The sequence below is a fragment of the Nycticebus coucang genome, chromosome X (genome assembly GCF_027406575.1).
Source record: "Nycticebus coucang isolate mNycCou1 chromosome X, mNycCou1.pri, whole genome shotgun sequence".
Lineage (NCBI taxonomy): Eukaryota > Metazoa > Chordata > Mammalia > Primates > Lorisidae > Nycticebus > Nycticebus coucang.
Window position 1 is genome coordinate 166,050,483 of NC_069804.1, and position 23,267 is coordinate 166,073,749.

Below are 23,267 nucleotides of genomic sequence, written 5' to 3' on the forward strand. Positions count from 1 at the left end.
TTCTCTGACTCTCACATCTTACTATTGCTTGGTTTCCTTCCATACACATGTCCTCTCCTTCTTCTAGCAGCCTCTCCTCTTTCACTAGCTTTTCTTCTTTTGCCTTTAACATATCTGCATCTCCTATCTTAATAATCCTGTACTTGTCCCATGTGACTCCTTATACTTAACATCCCATGTCTTGACATTTTATTGCCAAAATACTCTCTGCTTTCATTTTTCTCCCCATTGACCCCTCCCTAACCACACCCCCAACTATTCTCTCAAAGTCATCAATAACTTCCTTCTAGCAAAATCTAATGGCTTCCTCTTGTTGCTCACACCACTTGCCCTCTGAATCTTCTGCGGTACTCAGCACAATGACCACTTTCAAATGCTCCTCCTGGAATTTCCATGACATCACACTCCCCCAGTTCTTCCCTATTGTCCTCTTCATCATTTTTTTTTTCTGGCACTGATTCCTCCTCCCTACACCCAAGAGGTTTACCCCAAAGGTGTGAATGACTAATAGTTAGACTCACTGCATTAACCTTCCCTGGGGTATCTGCATTTGAAATGAGATTGCTTATTAACCCAGAGTCATGAATCTCTGCCAAAGATGTGTCAGGGAGCATAGGAAGATGTTTTGGCAGAGGGATGACAATTCTAACACCCCATAAATCATACCAAGTGACATAATCAACCTTTTCCCCCTACCCTGGCCCCTTCCTAAAAGAAATAATCCATCTTCCGCTTTCTGTGCTTCTCTCTGACTATTTCCTTCCTTGGAAGAGGCGCATCTGTCAAGGACATCTAAATCTCTGCCTTTAACTCTCAGTCACCTACATTTCCATAGTACTTTAACAGCTGCCCCACAGGACACCTCCACCTGGATACCTACAGTCACTGGAATGTTAAAAGGTTTGAAGTTACACTTATCACCTCTCCTAGCCCATGGGCCGTGACTTCTGCTGACTTTCCCTGCTAAAGGTATCTCAGATTTGCCCCTTCTGCTCCATTCCCTCTGTCACCACCTTGATCGGGGGGGGGGTCTTTCTCACTTTCTATCCCTGCTGGCCTTTCTGTTGCTAGTCCTATCCCTCTCTAGTTCCCCTGTCATATAAGGTTTCAGATAGTGTCAAGCACCCCTTTCCCTTCCTTATGTTTTCCTACTGCTCCAGAATCCTCCATTGTGTCCTACCGCCTGCAGCATCCATCTGAACTACTCTTGCTTCACATCCAAGGTCTTGCATGACCTAACTCCACCTGACTCAATCCACACTTTCTTTCACTCTGCCCAACGTGCTTCTTTCACTCCCTGGTTCTCTTACTGTTCTGCACGTTTCTATCCTCTCCTGAGCCAAGAGTGACCTCTACCTTATGGGATGCTGGCCTTGCCTTTTCATGCCTCCCCTCCTCTAGTTCTAGTTCCATAAAGTCTACTCGATCTTGCCCTTCTCTGAATTTCTGTGGACTCTACTGTTGTGAGATCCCAAAATCAGACACTATTTGGTGTTTTCTAGTTGCAACATGTGTTTTAATCTGTTTTTCAATGAGTCCTTTGAAAGCAGGGATCATTGCTTGCTCTTTCCTCCTGTTTCCCATAGCACCTAGCAGAGTGTTAGGCAAAGAATACATACTCAATTTTTGATTCAAATGTTTTAGCATTTGACCTTGATGGAAGAATAAAGGAAGAAAAATGTGAAAGATGGAAGAAAGGATGCTGAGATTTGAAATACCTACCTCACATGTTCCATACTGCACCATTACTTGTGACATAAAAACCACGTTGCCCAAGTTTTTAATATCCTCCCCTTCCCATGCCTGAATAGGTTCTGAAAGTATCTGCAACTCCAGCTGTTTTCTCTTTCTCAGATCTTGGCACTGCCCCTACAGAACCAAAGCAGAATGGAATAGAAATTCTTATGAAACAGATTGAAGACAAGATCAAAGTAAGATGTGGCTTCTGGTTCTTGGATTTCCATTGAGTCTCTATTCCTCTCCATGAATCCAACAACCAGATATATTCCTGACAGATAGAAAGATTCACTTCCCTGAATCTCTAACCTTGACCTTCCAAAAGTTTTGTGAGAAAGGGCAACTTTTTACTTTGCAAAGACAGCAAAAACAAAGTGCCGGAGGGGGCTTATTTCTTCCTCCTGGTAAAGAGTATGGAAAGGAAAGTAGCCAAATCACATCAGTCAGAGCCAAAAGAAGACCCAGGAGCTTCAGATGTGCCAGGAAGTTGCCCTGCTCCAGCTCCTCCCCACCTTGTCTATTTTTGCATAAACATGGCTTTAGTTACAAAGCAATTAGATTTTGCTAACGTATTCTCAGTTTCCAACTAGGTATAATAACATCCTGAAAATAAGAAAAAATTCAAAACCAGGACTCCAGGAGCAATAGAAAAAGAGAAAACTAAATTCTTTATGCCTCAGCAAATCATATTCATCTTCTAATGAAACATAGGCACTGCTGTAGTTTGTTAATGGACCACACTAGAAAAAAATAAATTAATTTTAATGGATTAGAAAAAAGACAATAAATTAATTTTTTAAATTATTTTAAAAATCAAAAAATGTGAAAAAATCATTAATTAATTATTATTCCTAAAGAGGATTGGAAAAAAACAACTGAATTTCATGGTGACAAACTGAAAATTCAAACCAGGAAACAATTTACAGTTTGCCGACACTATGTAGGGTGCAAGTGCTATAAATATATTTTTAAATCAGTGTTTCAGAAAGTGCGAGATTATCTTAGAGTAAGCTAAGAGCATGCATTCCAAATTAAGTACAAAAATAAGCACATGGCTAGTTTAGTTATTGTTTCCAAACGAATGTAATGTAATAGTGTTTTGGGGTGTGTCGTCTATAAAAATAATCTTTGCTGCCCTTTCAGCTTAAATGGAGACTTGAAAAATAAATTCACTGTATAAACATTTTGGAAGCACCTACAGTAGGAATAACTATATTACAACCATCAAAGCAAGTTTTACAACATAATCAGAAGGAATGTGGGTTTTTCAAAAAGAGGCATTTTACATTCCCATTTACATAGGAAAAAATAAGAGAGTTATAAATTATAATAAATGCCATGGGTTTCAGATGTTCTATTAGTTTGAACCATGTAATACTGTCAATATTTGGACTGTTTTGACCTACAATGACAGCAGTTTTAACCTAATACTTTGGTCTTCAACTTGCTGTTTGCCCATGGACACATCAGTTTCTGATCTTTCAACAGCAATAAAAATGAAGTAATGGTATATGTTGCACGAAGGATCAAATATCCACCTAAAGCACTCAGAATGCTACAGAAATACCTGAAATGAAACTAAACTTAATCCATCACCCAAAATCAAATTTTCGTTCCTTCTAAAATGGCACCAAGTGGTTTCACATCAGTGGCTTCAAGAAGACACATTAATCACCATGTTGAAGACACAAGATTATAGGTGCCTTTGATGGCAACCCAGATAAAGCAATTTATTTTAGTACTTTGGGTTTTTTTTTCCTTTTAGATTTGATGAAGGATTTCTTCTTCATATGCAAAGAACAAACTCATACCTTTTGACATAAATACTTGAATCCAGCATTGATGTCAATGAGTGAATGTCAGATGAGACAGACATAAGGTGAGCAATGGGGGTAAAGACAAAGGGAAGAAAGGAAACCCCCCACCTACACACCAATGCTTAATGTGGCCGAGACTGTAAATGTGATTGCTTTATACCCTCAGCCTGGCAACCTTTCATAAGTAAGCATTATTTTTAGAGCACAAAATTAAAGAAAACAATCACTGCAATACTGTCATGAAAGCTTATTGCTTCCATCCTAAAGACATTTGCTTAAGGAAAGAAAAGTTACACACAAATCACTCTTTTAGGAACAAAGTATACAAAATGGAGAATTATAATTTTAAAGCATCACCTACCATTAGAGTTTTGAATGCTATGATTGCTTTCAGAATATCTGGATGATCCGGATGAGTATCCTATCAAAGGAATACATTCAAAAACAGTATTAGTAGGGAACGAATCATTGGCTGCCATTTTGGGGACAAGGAAGGTGTGGCCACAAAGACACAGCAGGAGAGAATTTCCAGGGGTGATGGAACTGTTCTGTATCTCGATTGTGGTGTTGGTTACACAAAACTATATCTGTTAAAATTCATAGAACTATGCACCAGAAAAAGGTCAATTTTACTGTATATTAATTTTAAAATTAAAAACTGGAATAGCAGTTGAGCATTTAGAATCTCAGCATCTCCAATTATTAGGTGATTATGAAATTAAGACAGTTGATCACATATGATATCTTTAGTAACACAGCAAATGTGATTATTGAGACAAGAGTTCCCATTTCTTTCCCTTTTTGCTATTTTACCTCAGATAACATTTAATAATAAATATAGTAATTAAATAATTATTTCTGGGACATCATTAGGTCACGTTGTTGGTAGATGACAGGAGGTAGGCAATTGTGGAATCAGAGTGGTAGTTAGAAAAGAATAAATCTAATCTCGTTTCCTAAAATGTCTGCATTTTCTTTCAGCAATATCAACATGGCAGGTGGGAAACAAATTCCAAGTTTTGAACCATGTGGTCCTTCTTAAGTAAGGCTTTTACACATAGTCTGCAGTTCCATGATACTTGCAACCTTCAAAAGTGGACAGGTTATATTTGAGTTGTCAGCAGACCCCTGCAATCCAGTTGCCAGAGACCTTTTAAACTCTCCCACCTGAGACAGGTGCTGACTGAGACAATTGTTTGGACCTTTTGAACTGAGCCAAACACCTGAGAACTATCCAAGTGGTGCTCTGGGTGTGTGGTTGTAGGAAGGTTTGATTTTCCTTTTCAAATTGTTGCCTGTGCAGGGCGGGGTGACTTAATTGCTGGTATTTCTCTACAGCTGAGGCTTCAACCCAGAGTAACTGTTTCACTAGGGTCAAACAGAGACCAGCTGAAAACAAGACAGAACCACTTAGCCCCTCCACACCAAACAGGTCCCCAGTTTCTCAGGCCGTAGCACTGTATGGGTCCTCGACAAAGCTCCAGGGAAAAAGTCAAATGGTGTAAAATAATAATGGGGTGGAATCAGTGGAAAAACTCTGGTAACATGAATAACCAGAATAGATCAACCCCCCAATCCAAGGAAAGATATGGCAGATGTAACTGAAGATCCCATTCATAAACAGCTGGCTGAGATGTCAAAAACTGAATTCAGAATTTGGATTGCAAACGAGATTAATAGAATGGAGGAAAATTTGGAATTAGAAAATCGAGGAGCAATTCAAAAGTCGGAATTAGAAATTTGAGGAGAAATTCAAAAGTTGTCTCAAGAATTTAACGAATTTAAAGACAAAACCACCAAAGATTTAGATGCACTGAAGCAAGAATTTTCAGCCCTCAGAGATCTGAAAAATACAGTAGAATCCCTTAGCAACAGAGTGGAGCAAACAGAAGAAGGGAATTCTGACATTGAAGACAAAGCTTTTGAACACTCCCAAACTCTCAAAATAAATAAATAAATAAATAAAGAGAAATGGAGAGCAAAAACGGGTCATTTTCTCAGAGAGCTCTGGGGTAATTCGAAGAAGGCTAATATCCGCCTCGTTGGAATCCCTGAAAGTGATGAAGCGGATCGCAAGGCACAGAGTCACTTCTCCATGAAATTATGAAAGAGAATTTTACAGACATGCCAAGAGATTCTGAAATTCAGATAGCAGACAGTTTCAGAACCCCAGCATGACTAAATCCCCATAAGACATGCCCCAGGCATATCATAATTAACTTCACTAAAGTTAATATGAAGGAGAAACTTCTGAAAGCAGCCAGACGTAAGAAATCCATTACCTACAAAGGGAAAAATATGAGAATGACTGCAGATCTCTCTGCTGAAACTTTTCAAGCCAGAAGAGGGTGGTCATTGACTTTTAATCTCCTAAAACAAAATAACTTTCAAACCCGGATTCTATATCCAGCTAAACTGAGTTTCATTTATGATGGAGAAACTAAATACTTTAATGACATTCATATGTTGAAAAATTTGCCATAACTAAACCAGCTCATCAGGATATCCTCCGTAATGACCAGCCCAATCCTCTACCACAAAAGTAAACTCACTCAGAAACTTTTGATCAAACTCCAACTTCCACAGTGGCGAAAGGATTACAAATGTCCACTGGATTTTTGAAAAACTCGATACCCAAAATTTTACCAGACTTGTCAATATTCTCCATTAATGTGAACGGCTTAAAATGTGCTCCAAAGAGGCACAGGTTAGTTGACTGGATACAAAAACTCAGGCCAGATATTTGCTGCATACAAGAGTCACATCTTACCTTAAAAGATAAATATAGACTCAGGGTGAAAGGATGGTCATCCATATTTCAGGCAAATGGTAATCAGAAAAAGCAGGTGTTGCAATTCTATTTGCAGACACAATAGGCTTTAAACCAACAAAAGTAAGGAAGGATAAAAATGGTCACTTCATATTTGTTAAGGGTAATACTCAATATGATGAGATTTCAATTATTAATATCTATGCACCCAACCAGAATGCGCCACAATTTATAAGAGAAACTCTAACAGACATGAGCAACTTGATTTCCTCCACCTCCCTAATAGTCAGAGATTTCAACACTCCTTTGGCAGTGTTGGATAGATCCTCCAATAAGAAGCTGAGCAAAGAAGTTTTAGATTTAAACCTAACCATCCAACATTTGGATTTAGCAGACATCTACAGAACATTTCATCCCAACAAAACTGAATACACATACTTCTCATCAGTCCACGGAACATAGTCCAAAATCTATCACATCTTAGGTCACAAGTCTAACCTCAATAAACTTAAAGGAATAGAAATTATTCCTTGCATCTTCTTGGACCACCACGGAATGAAAGTTGAACTCAGTAACAACAGGAATCTGTATACTCATACAAAAACATGGAAGTTAAATAACCTTATTCTGAAAGATAGCTGGGTCAGAGATGAGATTAAGAAGGAAATTGCCAAATTTTTGGAACAAAACGACAATGAAGACACAAATTATCAAAACCTCTGGGATACCACAAAGACAGTCCTAACAGGGAAATTAACACCTGTGGTGCATCTTACAGGGGTATTTGCGAAACTTGGTAAATGTAGAATGTAAAGGTTTTGGCACAGTAACTGAGATAACTCCGGAAAGGCTATGTTAACCACTGTGATAAAAATGTGTCAAATGGTCTATGAAGCGAGTGTATGATGCCCCATGATCATATCAATGTATACAGTTATGATTTAATAAAAAAAAAATGAAAAAAAAGAAAAACAAAGAAATTTATAGCACTGAAAGCCTTCCTCAAGAGAATGGAAAGAGAGGAAGTTCACAACGTAATGGGACATCTCAAGAAACTGGAAAAGGAAGAACATTCCAACCCCAAACCCAGGAGAAAAAAAGAAATAATCAAAATTAGAGCAGAATTAAATGAAATTGAAAACAAAAGAATTATACAACAGATCAATAAATTAAAAAGTTGTTTTCTTGAAAAGGTCAACAAAATAGATAAAGCTTTGGCTAACCTAACCAGGAAAAAAAAGAGTAAAATCTCTTATCTCATCAATCAGAAACAACAAAGACGAAACAACAACAGACTCCTCAGAAATTCAAAATATCCTTAATGAATATTACAAGAAGCTTTACTCTCAGAAATATGAAAATATGAAAGAAATTGACCAATACTTGGAAGCACATCACCTTCCAAGACTTAGCCAGAATCAAGTGGAAATGTTGAACAGGCCAATATCAAGTTCTGAAATAGCATCAACCATACAAGATCTCCCTAAAAAGAAAAGCCCGGGACAAGATGGTTTCACATCAGAATTCTACCAAACCTTTAAAGAGGAACTAGTACCTATATTACTCAACCTGTTCCAAAATGTAGAAAAAGAAGGAAGACTACCCAACACGTTCTATGAAGCAAACATCACCCTGATCCCCAAACCAGGAAAGACCCAACAAAAAAAGAAAATTATAGACCAATACCACTAATGAATATTGATGCAAAAATATTCAACAAGATCCTAACAAACAGAATCCAGCAACACATCAAACAAATTATACATCATGACCAAGTAGGTTTTATCCTAGGATCTCAAGGCTGGTTCAACATACATAAATCTATAAGTATAATTCAGCATATAAACAAATTAAAAAACAAAGACCATATGATTCTCTCAATTGATGCACAAAAAGCTTTGATAATATCCAGCATTGCTTCATGATCAGAACACTTGAGAAAATTGGTATAGAAGGGACATTTCTTAGACTGATAGAGGCCATCTACAGCAAACTCACAGCCAATATCGTATTGAATGTAGTTAAACTGAAATCATTTCCACTCAGATCAGGAACCAGACAAGGCTGCCCATTGTCTCCACTGCTCTTTAACATTATAATGGAAGTTTTAGCCACCACAATTAGGGAAGAAAAGGCAATCAAGGGTATCCATATAGGGTCAGAAGAGATCAAACTTTTGCTTTCGCAGATGATATGATTGTATATGTGGAAAACACCAGGGATTCTACTATAACACTCTTAGAAGTGATCAAGGAATACAGCAGCGTCTCAGGTTACAAAATCAACATTCATAAATCGGTAGCCTTTATATGTACCAACAATAGTCAAGCTGAAAAAACAGTTAAGGACTCTATTCCATTCACAGTAGTGCCAAAGAAGATGAAATATTTGGAAGTTTATCTAACAAAGGACGTGAAAGATCTCTATAAAGAGAATTATGAAACTCTAAGAAAAGAAATAGCTGAAAATGTTAACAAATGGAAAAACATCCCATGCTCATGGCTGGGAAGAATCAACATTGTTAAAATGTCCATACTACCCAAAGCAATATACAATTTTAATGCAATCCCTATCAAAACTCCACTGTCATACTTTAAAGATCTTGAAAAAATAATACTCCATTTTATATGGAATCAGATAAAACCTTGAATAGCCAAGACATTACTCAGAAATAAAAACAAAGCAGGAGGAATCACGCTACCAGACCTCAGACTATACTATAAATCGATAGTGATCAAAACAGCATAGTACTGGCACAAAAACAGAGAAGAAGATGTCTGGAACAGAATAGAGAACCAAGAGATGAATCCAGCTACTTACTGTTATTTGATCTTTGACAAGCCAATTAAAAACATTCAATGGGGAAAAGATTCCCTATTTAACAAATGGTGCTGGGTGAACTGGCTGGCAACCTGTAGAAGACTGAAACTCGACCCACACCTTTCACCATTAACTAAGATAGACTCTCACTGGATTGAAGATTTAAACTTAAGACATGAAACTATAAAAATACTAGAAGAGAGTGCAGGGAAAACCCTTGAAGAAATCGGTCTGGGCAAGTAGTTTATGAGGAGGACCCCCGGGCAATTGAAGCAGCTTCAAAAATACACTACTGGGACCTGATCAAACTAAAAAGCTTCTGCACAGTCAAGAACACAGTAAGTAAAGCAAGCAAACAGCCCTTAGAATGGGAGAAGATATTTGCAGGTTATGTCTCTGACAAAGGTTTAATAACCAGAATCCACAGAGAACTCAAATGTATAAGCAAGAAAAGAACAAGTGATCCCATTGCAGGCTGGGCAAGGGACTTGAAGATAAACTTATCTGGAGAAGACAGGCGCACGGCCTACAGACATATGAAAAAATGCTCATCATCCTTAATCATCAGAGAAATGCAAATCAAAACTACTTTGAGATATCATCTAACTTCAGTAAGATTAGCTTATATCACAAAATCCCAAGACCAGAGATGTTGGCATGGATGTGGAGAAAAGGGAACACTTCTACACTGCTGGTGGGAATGCAAATTAATACATTCCTTTTGGAAAGATGTTTGGAGAACACTTAGAGACCTAAAAATAGATCTGCCACTCAATTTTATAATTCCTCTACTAGGCATATACCCAGAAGACCAAAAATCACATCATAACAAAGATATTTGTACCAGAATGTTTATTGCAGCCCAATTCATAATTGCTAAGTCATGGAAAAAGCCCAAGTTCCCATCGATCCACGAATGGATTAATAGATTGTGGTATATGTACACCATGGAATATTATGCAGCCTTAAAGAAAAATGGAGACTTTACCTCTTTCATGTTTACATGGAGCTGAAAGATATTCTTCTTAGTAAAGTATCTCAAGAATCGAAGAAAAAGTATCCCATGTACTCAACCCTACTATGAAACTAATTTATGGCTTTCATATGAAAGCTATAACCAGTTTTAACCTAAGAATATGGGGACAGGGAAGGAGGGGAGGGAAGGGGAGAGGATGGACGGAGGGAGGGTGATTGGTGGGATCACACCTGCGGTGCATCTTACAAGGGTACATGTGAAACTTAGTAAATGTAGAATATAAATGTCTTAACACAATAACTAAGAAAATGCCAAGAAGTCTATGTTAACCAGTGTGATGAAAATGTGTCAAAAGATCTATGAAACCAGTGTATGGTGCCCCATGATCGCATTAATGTACACAGCTATGATTTAATAAAAAAAAAAAGTGGACAGGTTAAAAAATGGCTTTGAGTGGGTGGATAGAGGGAAGGTTAATGGCTTTGAGTGGGTGGATAGAGGAGCACACCTATGGAGCATATTGCAAGTACAAGTTGTTCTATCAGGTATAGAACACAAATGTCTTAATACTGTAATTGGGTAAATGAGGTGAAGGCTATGTTAATTAGTAGGATGTAAGCACTCCAATTTGTATAAATAATCAACACATTGGATCCCATAATGGCATAAATGTATTCATGATCTACATACAAATGACTTAATAAAAAAAATAAATTAAAAAAAATAAAAATAAAAAATGGCTTTTAGGAATCCACAACTCTATAACTGTTTACTAAGGGAAGACAAAGATTCCTGGGGGGTAGATTTGGACCTAACATTGGGGCATAAGGGGTATATAGGGGATATGTACTCCTAACCTTTGGAACTCAGCTAGAGTAATGGGAAGACCACGTCTCCTGCTCAACTAGTCTCAGGTGGTAACATACAAAGGTGAACAAATTAGGTGTCTGACCCAAGCCAAGGATGGCATTGCTTATGAAAAGTAAGGTTGTATTCCTTCGTAGTAAGATTTATTCTTACCAAAATCAGCTGATAACTGAGACTTCCAGGTTCTAGTCCAGTGTCAGCCAGAAACCATGACACATGATAAGAAATGTGGAGAAAGTGTCTCACATAGTGCTAACTAGTACTAAGGGTGTCTATCGTCTGCTGGTGGGAAGTGAAGGGCAGCCAAAGACCCATGGCCAACAGCAAATGAAGGCAGGAGTGTAGAATTAGAATTAGACATTTATAGGACATAGATCACAAAAGATTAATACATTTTTTTCATCATATTGCTGTCTCAGGCTCCCCTACAGGGAAGGCTGAGGTAGAGGTGTTCCAGGCAGTAGGAACATCTGGGATTTTTTTCCTCCTTCAAATGTACATATTTGTTCTTCAGCACTAAGCAGTAACAAACTGAGGCCAGTAGTTTCTGGATTTTTGTGATAAGCAAGGAGGGGGTAAACCTCAAACGGTTCAGCCAACTGGTTTAGCTTATGGAAAGGCATCCAGAGGTCAACACCTTCCCGAGGCCTAACTGAAATTTCATTCTGGCAGGCGTTACTCACCAGCTCCCCCCTGCCTTCAGCTTTCAGGCAGGTCAAATACCCTGAGAATGTGGTTTCGCTCACAGTACATGCTTTCAATCCTTATAAATGCTGACGAGCCCTGTAGAATGCACCCTATTTCTTTAAAGATAATCAAACCCTTTAAAACCTCAAAACCTTTCCCCAGACACAGGAAGAACAACTAGGGTAAATGCAGCCTCCCCCAGTGGGGCCTCCGCTCCCACCCACACTCAACCCCCCTGCATTATCATGAAAAAAAATAAAAACAGTTCAAGGAGCTAGCCCTGCTTATTGGTTTTTAATAACAAGAGGATTGGAGCTCTTGATGAGAAAATATTCAATTATCAGGCCTCGTTGCAGAATCTTAATATCTAGAAAACATTACAGCTATGCTACAGCTGTTGCAAGTAAAGGGTAACTGGAGAAACAAAATGTGAAGGGACACTGATAGATACATTAATGCTTAGACAGATATCACTAATCTTAACCTCATGTGGGGATTCTAATATTGACCTCTTTCGGGACTGCAAGAATTTTCTATTTTAATCCAGTCAGGAAGCTGAATGATCACAGTGTTCTATAGATAAATATTCCTGCCTATAATGAACATGTTCTTTGTTTTTTCTGATGTTGGTTTGCTTTATTGCCCACAGTAAAGTTGGTTAATGTACCAGAACAACAGAAGATTTCTTGGTCTGATTTTGACTGAACCAGCATCTACAGATGAGAGGGCCAATGAAAACCCAAGTCAACAAGGAACCACAGACTTGAGGGAGCAACAGGACCAAGGCTTGGAAGAGAAGAGAGGGGAAGGAGAATAATCATGAATGTTTGGCAGGGAAGGACGAGAACTTATTTTGCTTCATAAAGAAGATAACTAGAAGCCTGAGAACAGGAAAGATCAGATATAGTAAATTTTGAAATCAAGACATTTTTGGATTCCTTTGCCAGGCTAGTTTGGAGGCAGGCTGGCTGCTTTCTCCAGAGCAGAGGAACATACTTAGTACACGAGCTTCAGAAAGCTCACTTTCTCTTACCTCCATATGTCGTTCCAGCTCTTGCAATAGAGTAACATACTTTTCCAGTCTCATGAATGGTTTGCTGAGGCTTGTTGTCAAAATGAGAATTCCTGGGCTAGATGCACCTTGATTTTCCATAAATTTTTCCAGATCATCACTAGCAAAAGAACGAATACAGTGTTGTTACTGCTGAATACTCCATGTAAAGAATTACCATTATTTTGCTGTATCTCACATAGTATACAACCAAGTGAAAACGTGTTTCAGTAGTCCAAATGCTGTTCAATGCATTTCAACTCAATTCAGTCAGCCTTCATTCATCTTCTCCTATGCAATCAGAACTGTGCCCAGCACCAGTGCTCCAGAAGTGAGCTAGACACTGGTGATCCCTGGTGTCATTTATTCATTCAACAATCACTGACTGAGCACCTACTAAGTGACAGGGATACAAAAGCAAACAAAAATCCCCACCCTTAAGAAGCCTGCACCCAAGGGCATGGGGTATGGAGCCTACCAGATGACTTCCTCTGAAGCTTTAAAAAATAGATTTTTCTTAGTCATTTCAAACTTTCTAATTATCGGCTGAGGTGCCAAGGGTGGCAAGTCACCAAATGCTCACTTATCACCCACTTGTGATGTTCTAGAATCAAGTCCTACATTCAGATAGCAGCATGTTTGTATGACTGACCAAATAGTCACTCTAAACCAGAGCAGCAGGTCACCCAAACCCTTCCACAAGGCAGCAATATGGTGGAAAAAATGTATACTATTTTGTGAACTGTGTCCTATCAATGTTTAATTCTAAGCTGCCATTCAGCACCCTCCCAGATTGCCTCCTTTGCACCAAAAAGGGTGTTGAATCCTGGGGGCTGGAAGATAATATTAATGTATATTTCAGCAAAATATTGTTAGAAAAGAAAACCTACTGTTCTCAAAATATGCCTGACAGCATATTTTGAAACTTTTGCTTGATCACCTCCTTGGTTGGCCATGCGTAATCCAGTTGATCACAAGTCTTCTTGGGCCTATTTATTCCTTTCCATTCTCACTGCTACCGTCTAACTTCAGGTCTCCAGCTCATTCCCACCTGGCTCACCTCAATAGACCAATGGACTCCTGACTTCCAGGCTTCTTCTGGAACCTGAAACTACCACTTTAGTCCCACTGCTTTCCTGCTCAAGAACCTCTGAGTACCTGTGAGTCTTAACTTTTTAGACTCCTACTGGCCCCACCAACCTTTCTTACCACTCCCCAGAAGGACCCCCTACTGCAGAGCGACCTATTTATTCTTTCTAGAATACATCGTATGCCATGGTTCCTCCCAACTATGGTGTGTTGATAATAGGTTGTTAGTTGTGTTCAAAGAAACGTTTTATCAGTAACAAAATACTAGGGGGCTGGGACTGGAGTGGATTACAAGTTATCCCTATTACTAATAGACATTCTCCCTCCTTGGGCTTTTGTAAGTGGCAGAGAAAAGGATGGAGTTTCAGCTAATGTACCAGCAGCCTCGAGTCACACATATGTCAGAGGAAAAAGGGGCTGGGGGTGGAGGACTTAATCAAAGCTGGAGCATATCTGAGTGAACCCCAATTGCCACTAACCATTTTATCAATTTTTGCAGTCTTTTTTTCTTTTTTGTAGAGACAGAGTCTTACTTTGTCACCCTTGGTAGAGTGCTCTGGCATCACAGCTCACAGCAACCTCCAGCTCTTGGGCTTAAGTGATTCTCTTGCCTCAGCCTCTCATGTAGCTGCCCACCACAACGTCTGGCTATTTTTTATTGCAGTTTGGCCAGGGCCGGGTTTGAACCCACCACCCTCGGTATATGGAGCCGGCGCTCTACTCACTGAGTCACAGATGCTGCCTGAGTTTTTGCAGTCTTGTTCTGGAAGCAGTTATGAGGAGGGAAGTGCCCTAGACTTGGGAGTCATAAAACAGATTTGGTAACCCTGGACAAATTGCCTGAGCATCAGCAGAGACATGTGTAAAAGAGAAATATAACCTATGTCTTAATAAAATTGTGAAGATTAAATATTGGGGTTTTATGGCCACGGTTTCATGCTAAGAATTTTACAAGCACTCATTCTTGTTTAATATTCTCAGTAATATTTCACCATAGGCATCCTCTCATTTTATAGATGAGAAACCTGAAGCTCAAGAAGGGCAAGTTAGCTAACAAGTCACTAAGGTGGGTTCATACCAAGGTCCAAGGCCAAAGCCTCGGGTCTTTCCATGGTACAACACTGCCTCTCTAGAGGAAAGTATGATATTTTGTAAAATTTGAAGTAGTCGATAATCATCAGAGAAATGCAAATCAAAACTACTTTGAGATATCACCTAACCCCAGTAAGAGTAGCCCACATAACAAAATCCCAAAACCAGAGATGTTGGCGTGGACGTGGAGAAAAGGGCACACTTCTACACTGCTGGTAGGAATGCACACTAATACGTTCCTTCTGGAAGGATGTTTGGAGAATACTTAGAGACCTAAAAATAGACCTGCCATTCGATCCTATAATTCCTTTACTAGGTTTATACCCAGAAGACCAAAAATCACAATATAACAAAGACATCTGTACCAGAATGTTTATTGCAGCCCAATTCATTATTGCTAAGTCATGGAAAAAGGCCAAGTGCCCATTGATCCATGAATGGATTAATAAATTCTGGTATATGTACACCATGGAATATTATGCAGCATTAAAGAAAGATGGAGACTTTATCTCTTTCATGTTTACATGGATGGAGCTGGAACATATTCTTCTTAGCAAAGTATCTCAGGAATGGAAGAAAAAGTATCCAATGTATTCAGCCCTACTGTGAAGCTAAATTATAGCTTTCACATGAAGGCTATAACCCAACTATAGCACAAGACTATGAGGAAAGGGCCAAGGGAGGGGAAGGGAGGGGGGAGGTTAAGGTGGAGGGAGGGTAATGGGTGGGGCCACACCTACGGTGCATCTTAGAATGGGTACAGGCGAAAATTACTAAAGGCAGAATATAAATGTCTACATACAATAACTAAGAAAATGCCATGAAGGCTACGTTGAACAGTTTGATGAGAATATTTCAGATTGTATATGAAACCCGCACATTGTACCCCTTGATTGCACTAATGTACACAGCTATGATTTAACAATAAAAGAAAGAAAGAAAGAAAGAAAGCATTTTATTACTATTATTATGATTATTCCAAGACAAATATCTTACTAACACCACATCTTTAAAAACTACCAGTATTTACCTGGGCTTTCCAACTTAATGGACATTAAATTGATGTTTAATCTCCAACCAAGAGCATAAAGTGCATAAAGAGGTTTAAAAATTCATGGCACATAAAATATGATTAGGGAAATAACTAGGATTTGGAGAGTGCATTTGAGTAGAAATGTAATTTGGAGAAAATCGTTTTCCTAATTTCTTTTCAATTAGGTAAACAAGTCTTATTTTTTTTTCCCATGACTAAATGACTGCCTGCATCCTTCATGTTCTACTCTAATTGATGCAAGAGTTATGGCAATTAAAAGCAAATGTTAATGTGTACTTTGTTATTACTTTTCATGCAGCAAGCTAAATTCTATGCTAGCTACAATTATTAAAAACTAAAAAAATTTCAACATAACAAGAAATCACTATCGTAGATGAAAATACTGGTTCTTGGGAGGAAAAGAAAATTTTACTACAGTGAAAAAACGAACAAACTATAAAGCCTATTATCTATGATAAAATAGATTCTAAATGATACATTTTACTTACCCAAATAAATTTAATACATAAATATATACTGTTATGCAAAAGAACAATCTGTCTCTCAAATGTAGTTTTTAAACAGTCTGTTCAAAATGGCAATGGGCTAAGATTTACTTTTCAATCTTAATTTGTTCCGTATATGGCATGTGATACAATAGAAGCAGTTCTCAGTGCATAAATTTAAAATGCAACACATTTACTTCATAGAGTGCAGAGTGGATGGGTCTCTGGTACACACTGGGTTGGGCTGGAAAAATGAAGAAAAAACTATGTACAATATAATAACACCGCAGAGCTTAACTATCTCATATAACAGTGTTTCTGTGGGATCTTTTATGGATTCCTAATTGAAATGTTCATGGGTCTACCCAGCAGAGGGAATCATGTGGCCCAAAAGGAGAGGCCCGGGCCTCTGGCTAGTGGAAAATCCCAGGGGTGCTACTCATATTGGATTGTGTGGATTCCTGTTTTCCTTTTTACATTTACCCAGTTCCAGAGATTTGACTGTCTGCTCCTACTGTTTTATTTTATGAGACAGTGGCTTGCTGTGTTTTCCAGGCTGGAGTGCAGTGGTGCAATCACAGCTCACTGCTGCCTCCAACTCCTGGGCTCAGGTGATCCTCCTGTCTCAGCCTCCCAAAGTGCTGAGAGCACAGGCATGAGCCACTGTGCCTGGCCTGTCTGCTCCTTTTTTATTCACTTCTGTTTGTGATTAGTCTCACTTGCTCTCTTCCCTGGTTTGTCAAAGACAGAAACAGAACAGAACCCAGGGTCAGAATCTTTCCTATGCTCCTTGTCCTGGAAGCAAGTCCTCTTGGGGGTTCTCTCCAAGTCTTCGCTACTGGCAGCAAACGGAGAGTGAAGAGAACCAGCAAGAGGAAAAGCACACAGTGGTGGTTGGGGTAGGTGCCAAAACAGAGGCAGAAGTGAGGTCCAGATCAGTCTTTATGTAACTCCTCCTCTCCCTGCTCTCTTTGCAGTCCTTCCCCTCATAAAACGGTTGGATACTTCACTGAAGCAAGTGTGCGAAAGAAGTGGGTATTTTTGTAGGGGAGAGGTTATTCCCAGGAAGAAACAGGAGCTACTGCAGTAACCCAGCAGGGGAAAGATAGGGGAAATCCCCAAAGCCCTCACCCAGGGGATAGCAAGAGACTGGGGCAGCCATTCAAATATATGTAAATATGGGACACACCAAGGTTGGGGTCTGATACATTTCCAAATTCAGGCAATACATCACAGCATTTTTAACAAGGCACCTACAGGCAATCTTAACAGTTCCTTTGTTTTGTTTTGTTTTGTTTTTATTAAATCATAGCTGTGTACATTAATGTGATCATGAGGCACCATACACTGGTTTCATAGACCATTTGACACATTTTCTTTTTTTTTGACACATTTTCATCACACTGGTTAACATAGCCTTCCTGGCATTTTCTTAGTTATTGTGCTAAGACATTTACATTCCACATTTACTAAGTTCACATATACCCTTGTAAGATGCTGGACGCTTTCTCCTGGCCAAATGTCATGAGCATTTCTGGTGTGGTGTTGCCACCTCCAGGCCTAAAGGAAGAAGTTCATCTGAACATCACAACTCCAGAGGCAAAGTACAGACAGATACCTACCCATGTCCCTATTTCAGCTGAAACTTTCATGTCAAACAAATTTTAACCTGAATTTTCTGTGACTTTCATTCAACCGTGTTTTTCTTTTAATACGTCAGCATAAATTACTACAAAACACACGTGAAATAGCTGAGAATATATTAATAGCGCACATCTGGGGAAAACCTCACGTGTTTTAACTTGATTTTCATCCCCTCCATCCCCTCCATGTAAATAAACCAGTTAGATAAAAAATTTCGTTCTATGAGGACCCCAGTGACTCTGCCATCATTTCAAGGGATACTATAAAATTCTCAAAAACACCACCAACCAAAATCAAGCGAACAGGGGATTATGATTCCCCCAAAGTGGAGAATCTTTAAATTAATTGCATAACAAACTTGAAATCATAATGTTTGACTTAATTTTATTTTAAAATTCCTAACATAGATAAATGCCATCAGTAACATTTTACCAAACAGAGTTACAACAGGAACTCTGTAAACATCACAGAAAGTCTGCCATTTGAGGTAAACCTTGTCTTTCCGGGATTCATGTAGAATTGCTGTCCTCATATCAAAAGGTAAAAAACATGTGCTCATAGAAATAGTGAGCTCATACAAGGGGGGAATCTCGTTTTATTAGTATTAAGGAATTTACCCTTACACACACAGTATGCTTATGCATCCACTAAAAGCAAAATGCCTGTGAACGACTTTTTTTTTTCTTTAGTGTAGAGATGTAGTAAAGTATGAAAACATTCCTGGAAATGACAAAAACAAACATCGGACTATGGTTCCCTCTGGTGAGGAAGAGAGGAACAGGAAATGCTGAAAGTCTACACAGGACTTAAACTGCCTCTATAATTTGTTTGTTAAGCTAAATGGTGGGTACGTGGGCGTATGCTATATTAACTCTGTTCTTTGTATGCTTGAAATATTTCATAGTTTGTTTTTTTTTTTCTAAAAAGCAACTAGTATCTGGTGGGTAGACATGGCGCACAGTGACAACTACCTCATGCTCTATGCTGAGTCTTCTGTACACATTATTTCATTTAATCCTCACAGCGACCCTGGAAAGTAGGTAGGTTTATTCTTATTTCACAAGTGAGAAAATTAAAGATTAGAAATTAGGTAAATTATCTTGGGTAACACGGCTTCTAATTGTGAACTCAGACAATATAAAAGTAGTAAAAAAAAAAGTTTAGGCTTGGATCAGATGGGGCCACAGGACTTAAAATGATGAGTTCCATTTTGGGGATGGTGGCTTAAGATGCTCATTGGACCCACTCCCCAGGGAAACAAGCACAGCTATAGCAGAAAACTATAGAAAACAACCATTTGAAGTCTCTAGAAATTGCCCTCATGAAATATGATAAGTGAAAGAATCTACGAAAACTCATTAAGAACAAGGAGAGTTTAGCAATGAGCTACCAGCTCTCTTCCCCTCTCCCTCACTCCCAGCTCAGCTTGACACAAGGTCCACTCCAGGCAATTGTGGCCAAGAATAGAAGCCTCCCTCACCTCTCACCTCCCAGTCGAAAAATATCATTTCTTACCAGGAGGAACAAGCCACCAGCTCATCTAACTCCCTTCAACTCTGTAGAAGTGGGCAAATTCCTGGTGAGTGTGGCTGAGAAGTCTGAAGTTCCCTTCACCCAACCCCCCACACATATCAGAGGCTCTATGCCGGCACTGGCAAGTTGAAAATACTGGGGCTTAATCACTTCACCCCACCTTTCCTGGAGGGCAGAGCTTCCATGCTGGGAGAGGCAAGCTAAGAAGACCAAAGGATATTACACTGGTCAGCCCCTAGAAGAGTGAGATTTTGCCCACCGGGGAGAGGCCATCTTTACGGAACACAGGGCTCTAAAGCTCTCTGCAACGGAACTGGTTTTACTTATTTATGGGGAAATTCAATCCCAAAGGCTTTTGCAAAAACAATGGTGATTTTGGTAGTAAGCAAATAAAAGGAGGCTAATAGCTCCTCTTTTTTCTTTTTTCTTTTTTTCTCTCGTAGAGACAGAGTCTTACTTTATCACCCTCAGCAGAGTGCCATGGCGTCACACAGCTCACAGCAACCTCCAACTCCTGGGTTTAGGCGATTCTCTTGCCTCAGCCTCCCGAGTAGCTGGGACTACAGGCACCCACCACAACACCTGGCTATTTTTTGTTGTTGTTGTTGTTGTTTCAGTTTGGTCAGGGCCGGGCTTGAACCCACCACCCTCAGTACATGGGGCCGGCGTGCTACCCACTGAGCCACAGGTGCTGGCCATAGCTCCTCTTTCTTAAGAGAAATAAGCCAAACCATAAGCTAGCTAAGTTACCAGAGAGAACCAGCTAGGAAGTACTAAGAAGAGTAGTCAGAGCAAAGCTCAGTCTGGTCTCAAAAACTATCCTTGCTTCAACTTAACTAGATCAGATGGTGTAGCAATTTCTGCCGCAGAGAACTGTCCAAAAAATTACACCCAGTCAGCTGGAAATGAGTAGAGTCTAATATCTGGGTGTAATATCAAATGGGGCTTACCAGAAAAATCAGGGAGAGAGGCAAAGAGAGCCCTTCGAAACCTACTGTCATGCCAGAGTGACTGCATGCCTGACCATACTGGTGTCCTCTGAGTAGTGACACCAGAGGTTGTACACTGTGGGGGAAAACAGCCCTCACTAAAACAGTCTAATCAAGTTACTAAACAAATAAATAAGCAAACAACAAAAATAAGCCCCAGAGAGTGGGAAATAAAATCAGCATCCAGAGTTGGAAAACCTAAAATTATCTAAAATGTCTAGTTTTCAACCAAAAAAAGAAAAAAATGATGACATGCAAAGAAACAAGAATGTGTGACCTATACACTGGGAGGAAAATAAGAGACAATAGAAATTGTCTATGAGAGTCACAAAATGTCAGACTTAACGAAGACTTCAAAGTAGCCATTATAAATATGTTCAAAGAACAAAAGGAAACCACGCTGCGAGAAGTAAAGGAAGCTGTGACAACAATGTTCCAACAAAGACAGAATATTGTAAAGAAATACAAATTTTAAAAAAGAACCAAATGGATGTTCTGGAGGCAAAAAATACAGTAAGTGAAATTTAAAATTTCATGAGAGGGGCTCAACAGTAGATCTGAAATGGCGGAGGAAAGAGTCAGAGTGTGGGGTTGAGAGGCCCGGGATGAGGGGGCTGTAGCTTTGTGCTGCTTTTCTCTTCCAGGGAAAGATAATCTCTGTTTGGACCACAGACTCTGGTTTTCCTAAAGGCAAAGGCAGCACATACTAACAGTCCTTATTTTGTGTAAAACAAAGGAAGATTTTCTGAAATCATCAGCCTCTTTTAGTGCAGTGATTTTTCAACTGGTGTGCCACGAGAGCATCTTAAGTGGGCCTCAAAAAATTTTAAAGATTATTAATTAAATTATTTTCAAAAGAAGGTCAAAGCACAGTAAGTATATTCTTCTTTTAATTCTTTTTTTTAAATCAACTTAAGTCTACCGTGAAAGTATAAATATAGGCTCATGTGTGAGAGAGAAGGAAGGAAGGAAGGAAAAAGAAAGAAAGAGTGAAAGAAACAAACAAACAAAACCCCTTGGATCCATATGAAAAAGGGAATAGTGTTTAGAAAAAAAAATAAATGCTGTAAGATAAAAATCTTTCATTTTTCTTATTCTTTTAAAAATGTTTCTTATTCTTAATTAATCTAACATATATGGTTTGCTTAAAGTAATAATAGTGGCAATGTATTGGGTGATTTTACCTCATATATAAGTGAAATGAATGACAACAATATTATAAGACATGAAAGGGAGGAATTGAGAATACTTTGCTATAAGTTATCTGAATTACCTATGAAATGGTATACTGTTATGTGAAATTGCTATTAGATTTTGTTGTAAATAGATCATAAACTCTAAAAAAACCACTAAAACTTTTTTTTTTTTTTTTTGTAGAGACAGAGTCTCACTTTATGGCCCTCGGTAGAGCGCCGTGGCCTCACACAGCTCACAGCAACCTCCAACTCCTGGGCTTAAGCAATTCTCTTGCCTCAGCCTCCCGAGTAGCTGGGACTACAGGCGCCGGCCACAACACCCAGCTATTTTTTGGTTGCAGTTTGGCCAGGGCCGGGTTTAGAACCCGCCACCCTCGGTATATGGGGCTGGCGCCTTACCGACTGAGCCACAGGCGCCGCCCACCACTAAAACTTTTTAAAGTTGTATAAGCTAAGATAGAAGTGAAAATGAAATCATACAAAATGTCTAGTAAAAGCAGAAAAGGCAGAAAAAGAGGGGTGAAAAAGAAACAAAGACCAAGTGCAAGGGAATAGAAAATAGTTACAAACATGGTGGATATTAGCCCAAATGTATCAGTTATCACTTTAGTTTTCTTTTTTTTTTTTTTTTTTGTGTAGAGACAAAGTCTCACTTTAAGGCCCTCGGTAGAGTGCCATGGCCTCACACAGCTCACAGCAACCTTCAACTCCTGGGCTTAAGCAATTCTGCCTCAGCCTCCTGAGCAGCTGGGATTACAGGCGCCCGCCACCACGCCCAGCTATTTTTTGGTTGCAGTTTGGCCGGGGCCGGGTTTGAACCCTGCCACCCTCGGTATATGGGGCCAGCGCCTTAACGACTGAGCCACAGGCGCCGCCCATCACTTTAGTTTTCTAAATACACCGATTAAAAGACAGAGACTGTCAGAGTGGATTTAAAAAATAAGAAAACCATATGCTGTTTACAACATTACTTTTGGATATCATCAAAATTAAGATATAAAATTAAAACTTTTGTGCATCAAAAGATGCCACCAAGAAAGTGAAAAAACAGCCCACAAAATGGGAGAAAGAAATTTATGAATCACGTAAAGGCATTCTTCATTTTATTGAGCTTCACAACTACTGCAGCTTTACAAATCCAAGGTTTTTGGTAACCATGCATCCAGCAAGTTTATTGCTACCGTATTTCCAACAATATACGTTCGTTTCAATGTCTGTGTATCACATTTTGGTAATTCTCACAATATGTCATACTTTTCTATTATTAACTGTGTCTATTATGGGGATCTGGGATAAGTGATTTTATGTATGCCACTACTGTAATTGTTTGGGGCTACCACAAACCACAACCATATGGTGGTAATCTTAATAAATATTGTGTGTTTTGACTGCTCCACCAACCAGCCATTCCCCCATCTCTCCCTTCTCTCAGGCCTCCCTATTCCAAGACACAATATTGA

The 23,267-nt window shown here is 39.1% G+C and overlaps 1 protein-coding gene across 6 annotated transcripts in view; it reads right to left on the reverse strand.

Annotated features, from left to right (window-relative positions):
- ARHGEF6 (Rac/Cdc42 guanine nucleotide exchange factor 6) overlaps positions 1-23,267 on the reverse strand; it is a 126,856-nt gene that overhangs the window by 17,975 nt on the left and 85,614 nt on the right. For all 6 annotated transcript variants that reach the window (XM_053579909.1, XM_053579911.1, XM_053579910.1 and 3 more), the window contains 3 exons: positions 12,708-12,846; positions 3,916-3,975; positions 1,723-1,869 (listed from right to left, as the gene is read on the reverse strand). In XM_053579909.1, coding sequence (XP_053435884.1) covers positions 1,723-1,869; positions 3,916-3,975; positions 12,708-12,846 — 346 coding nt within the window. The remainder of the gene's footprint in view (positions 1-1,722; positions 1,870-3,915; positions 3,976-12,707; positions 12,847-23,267) is intronic.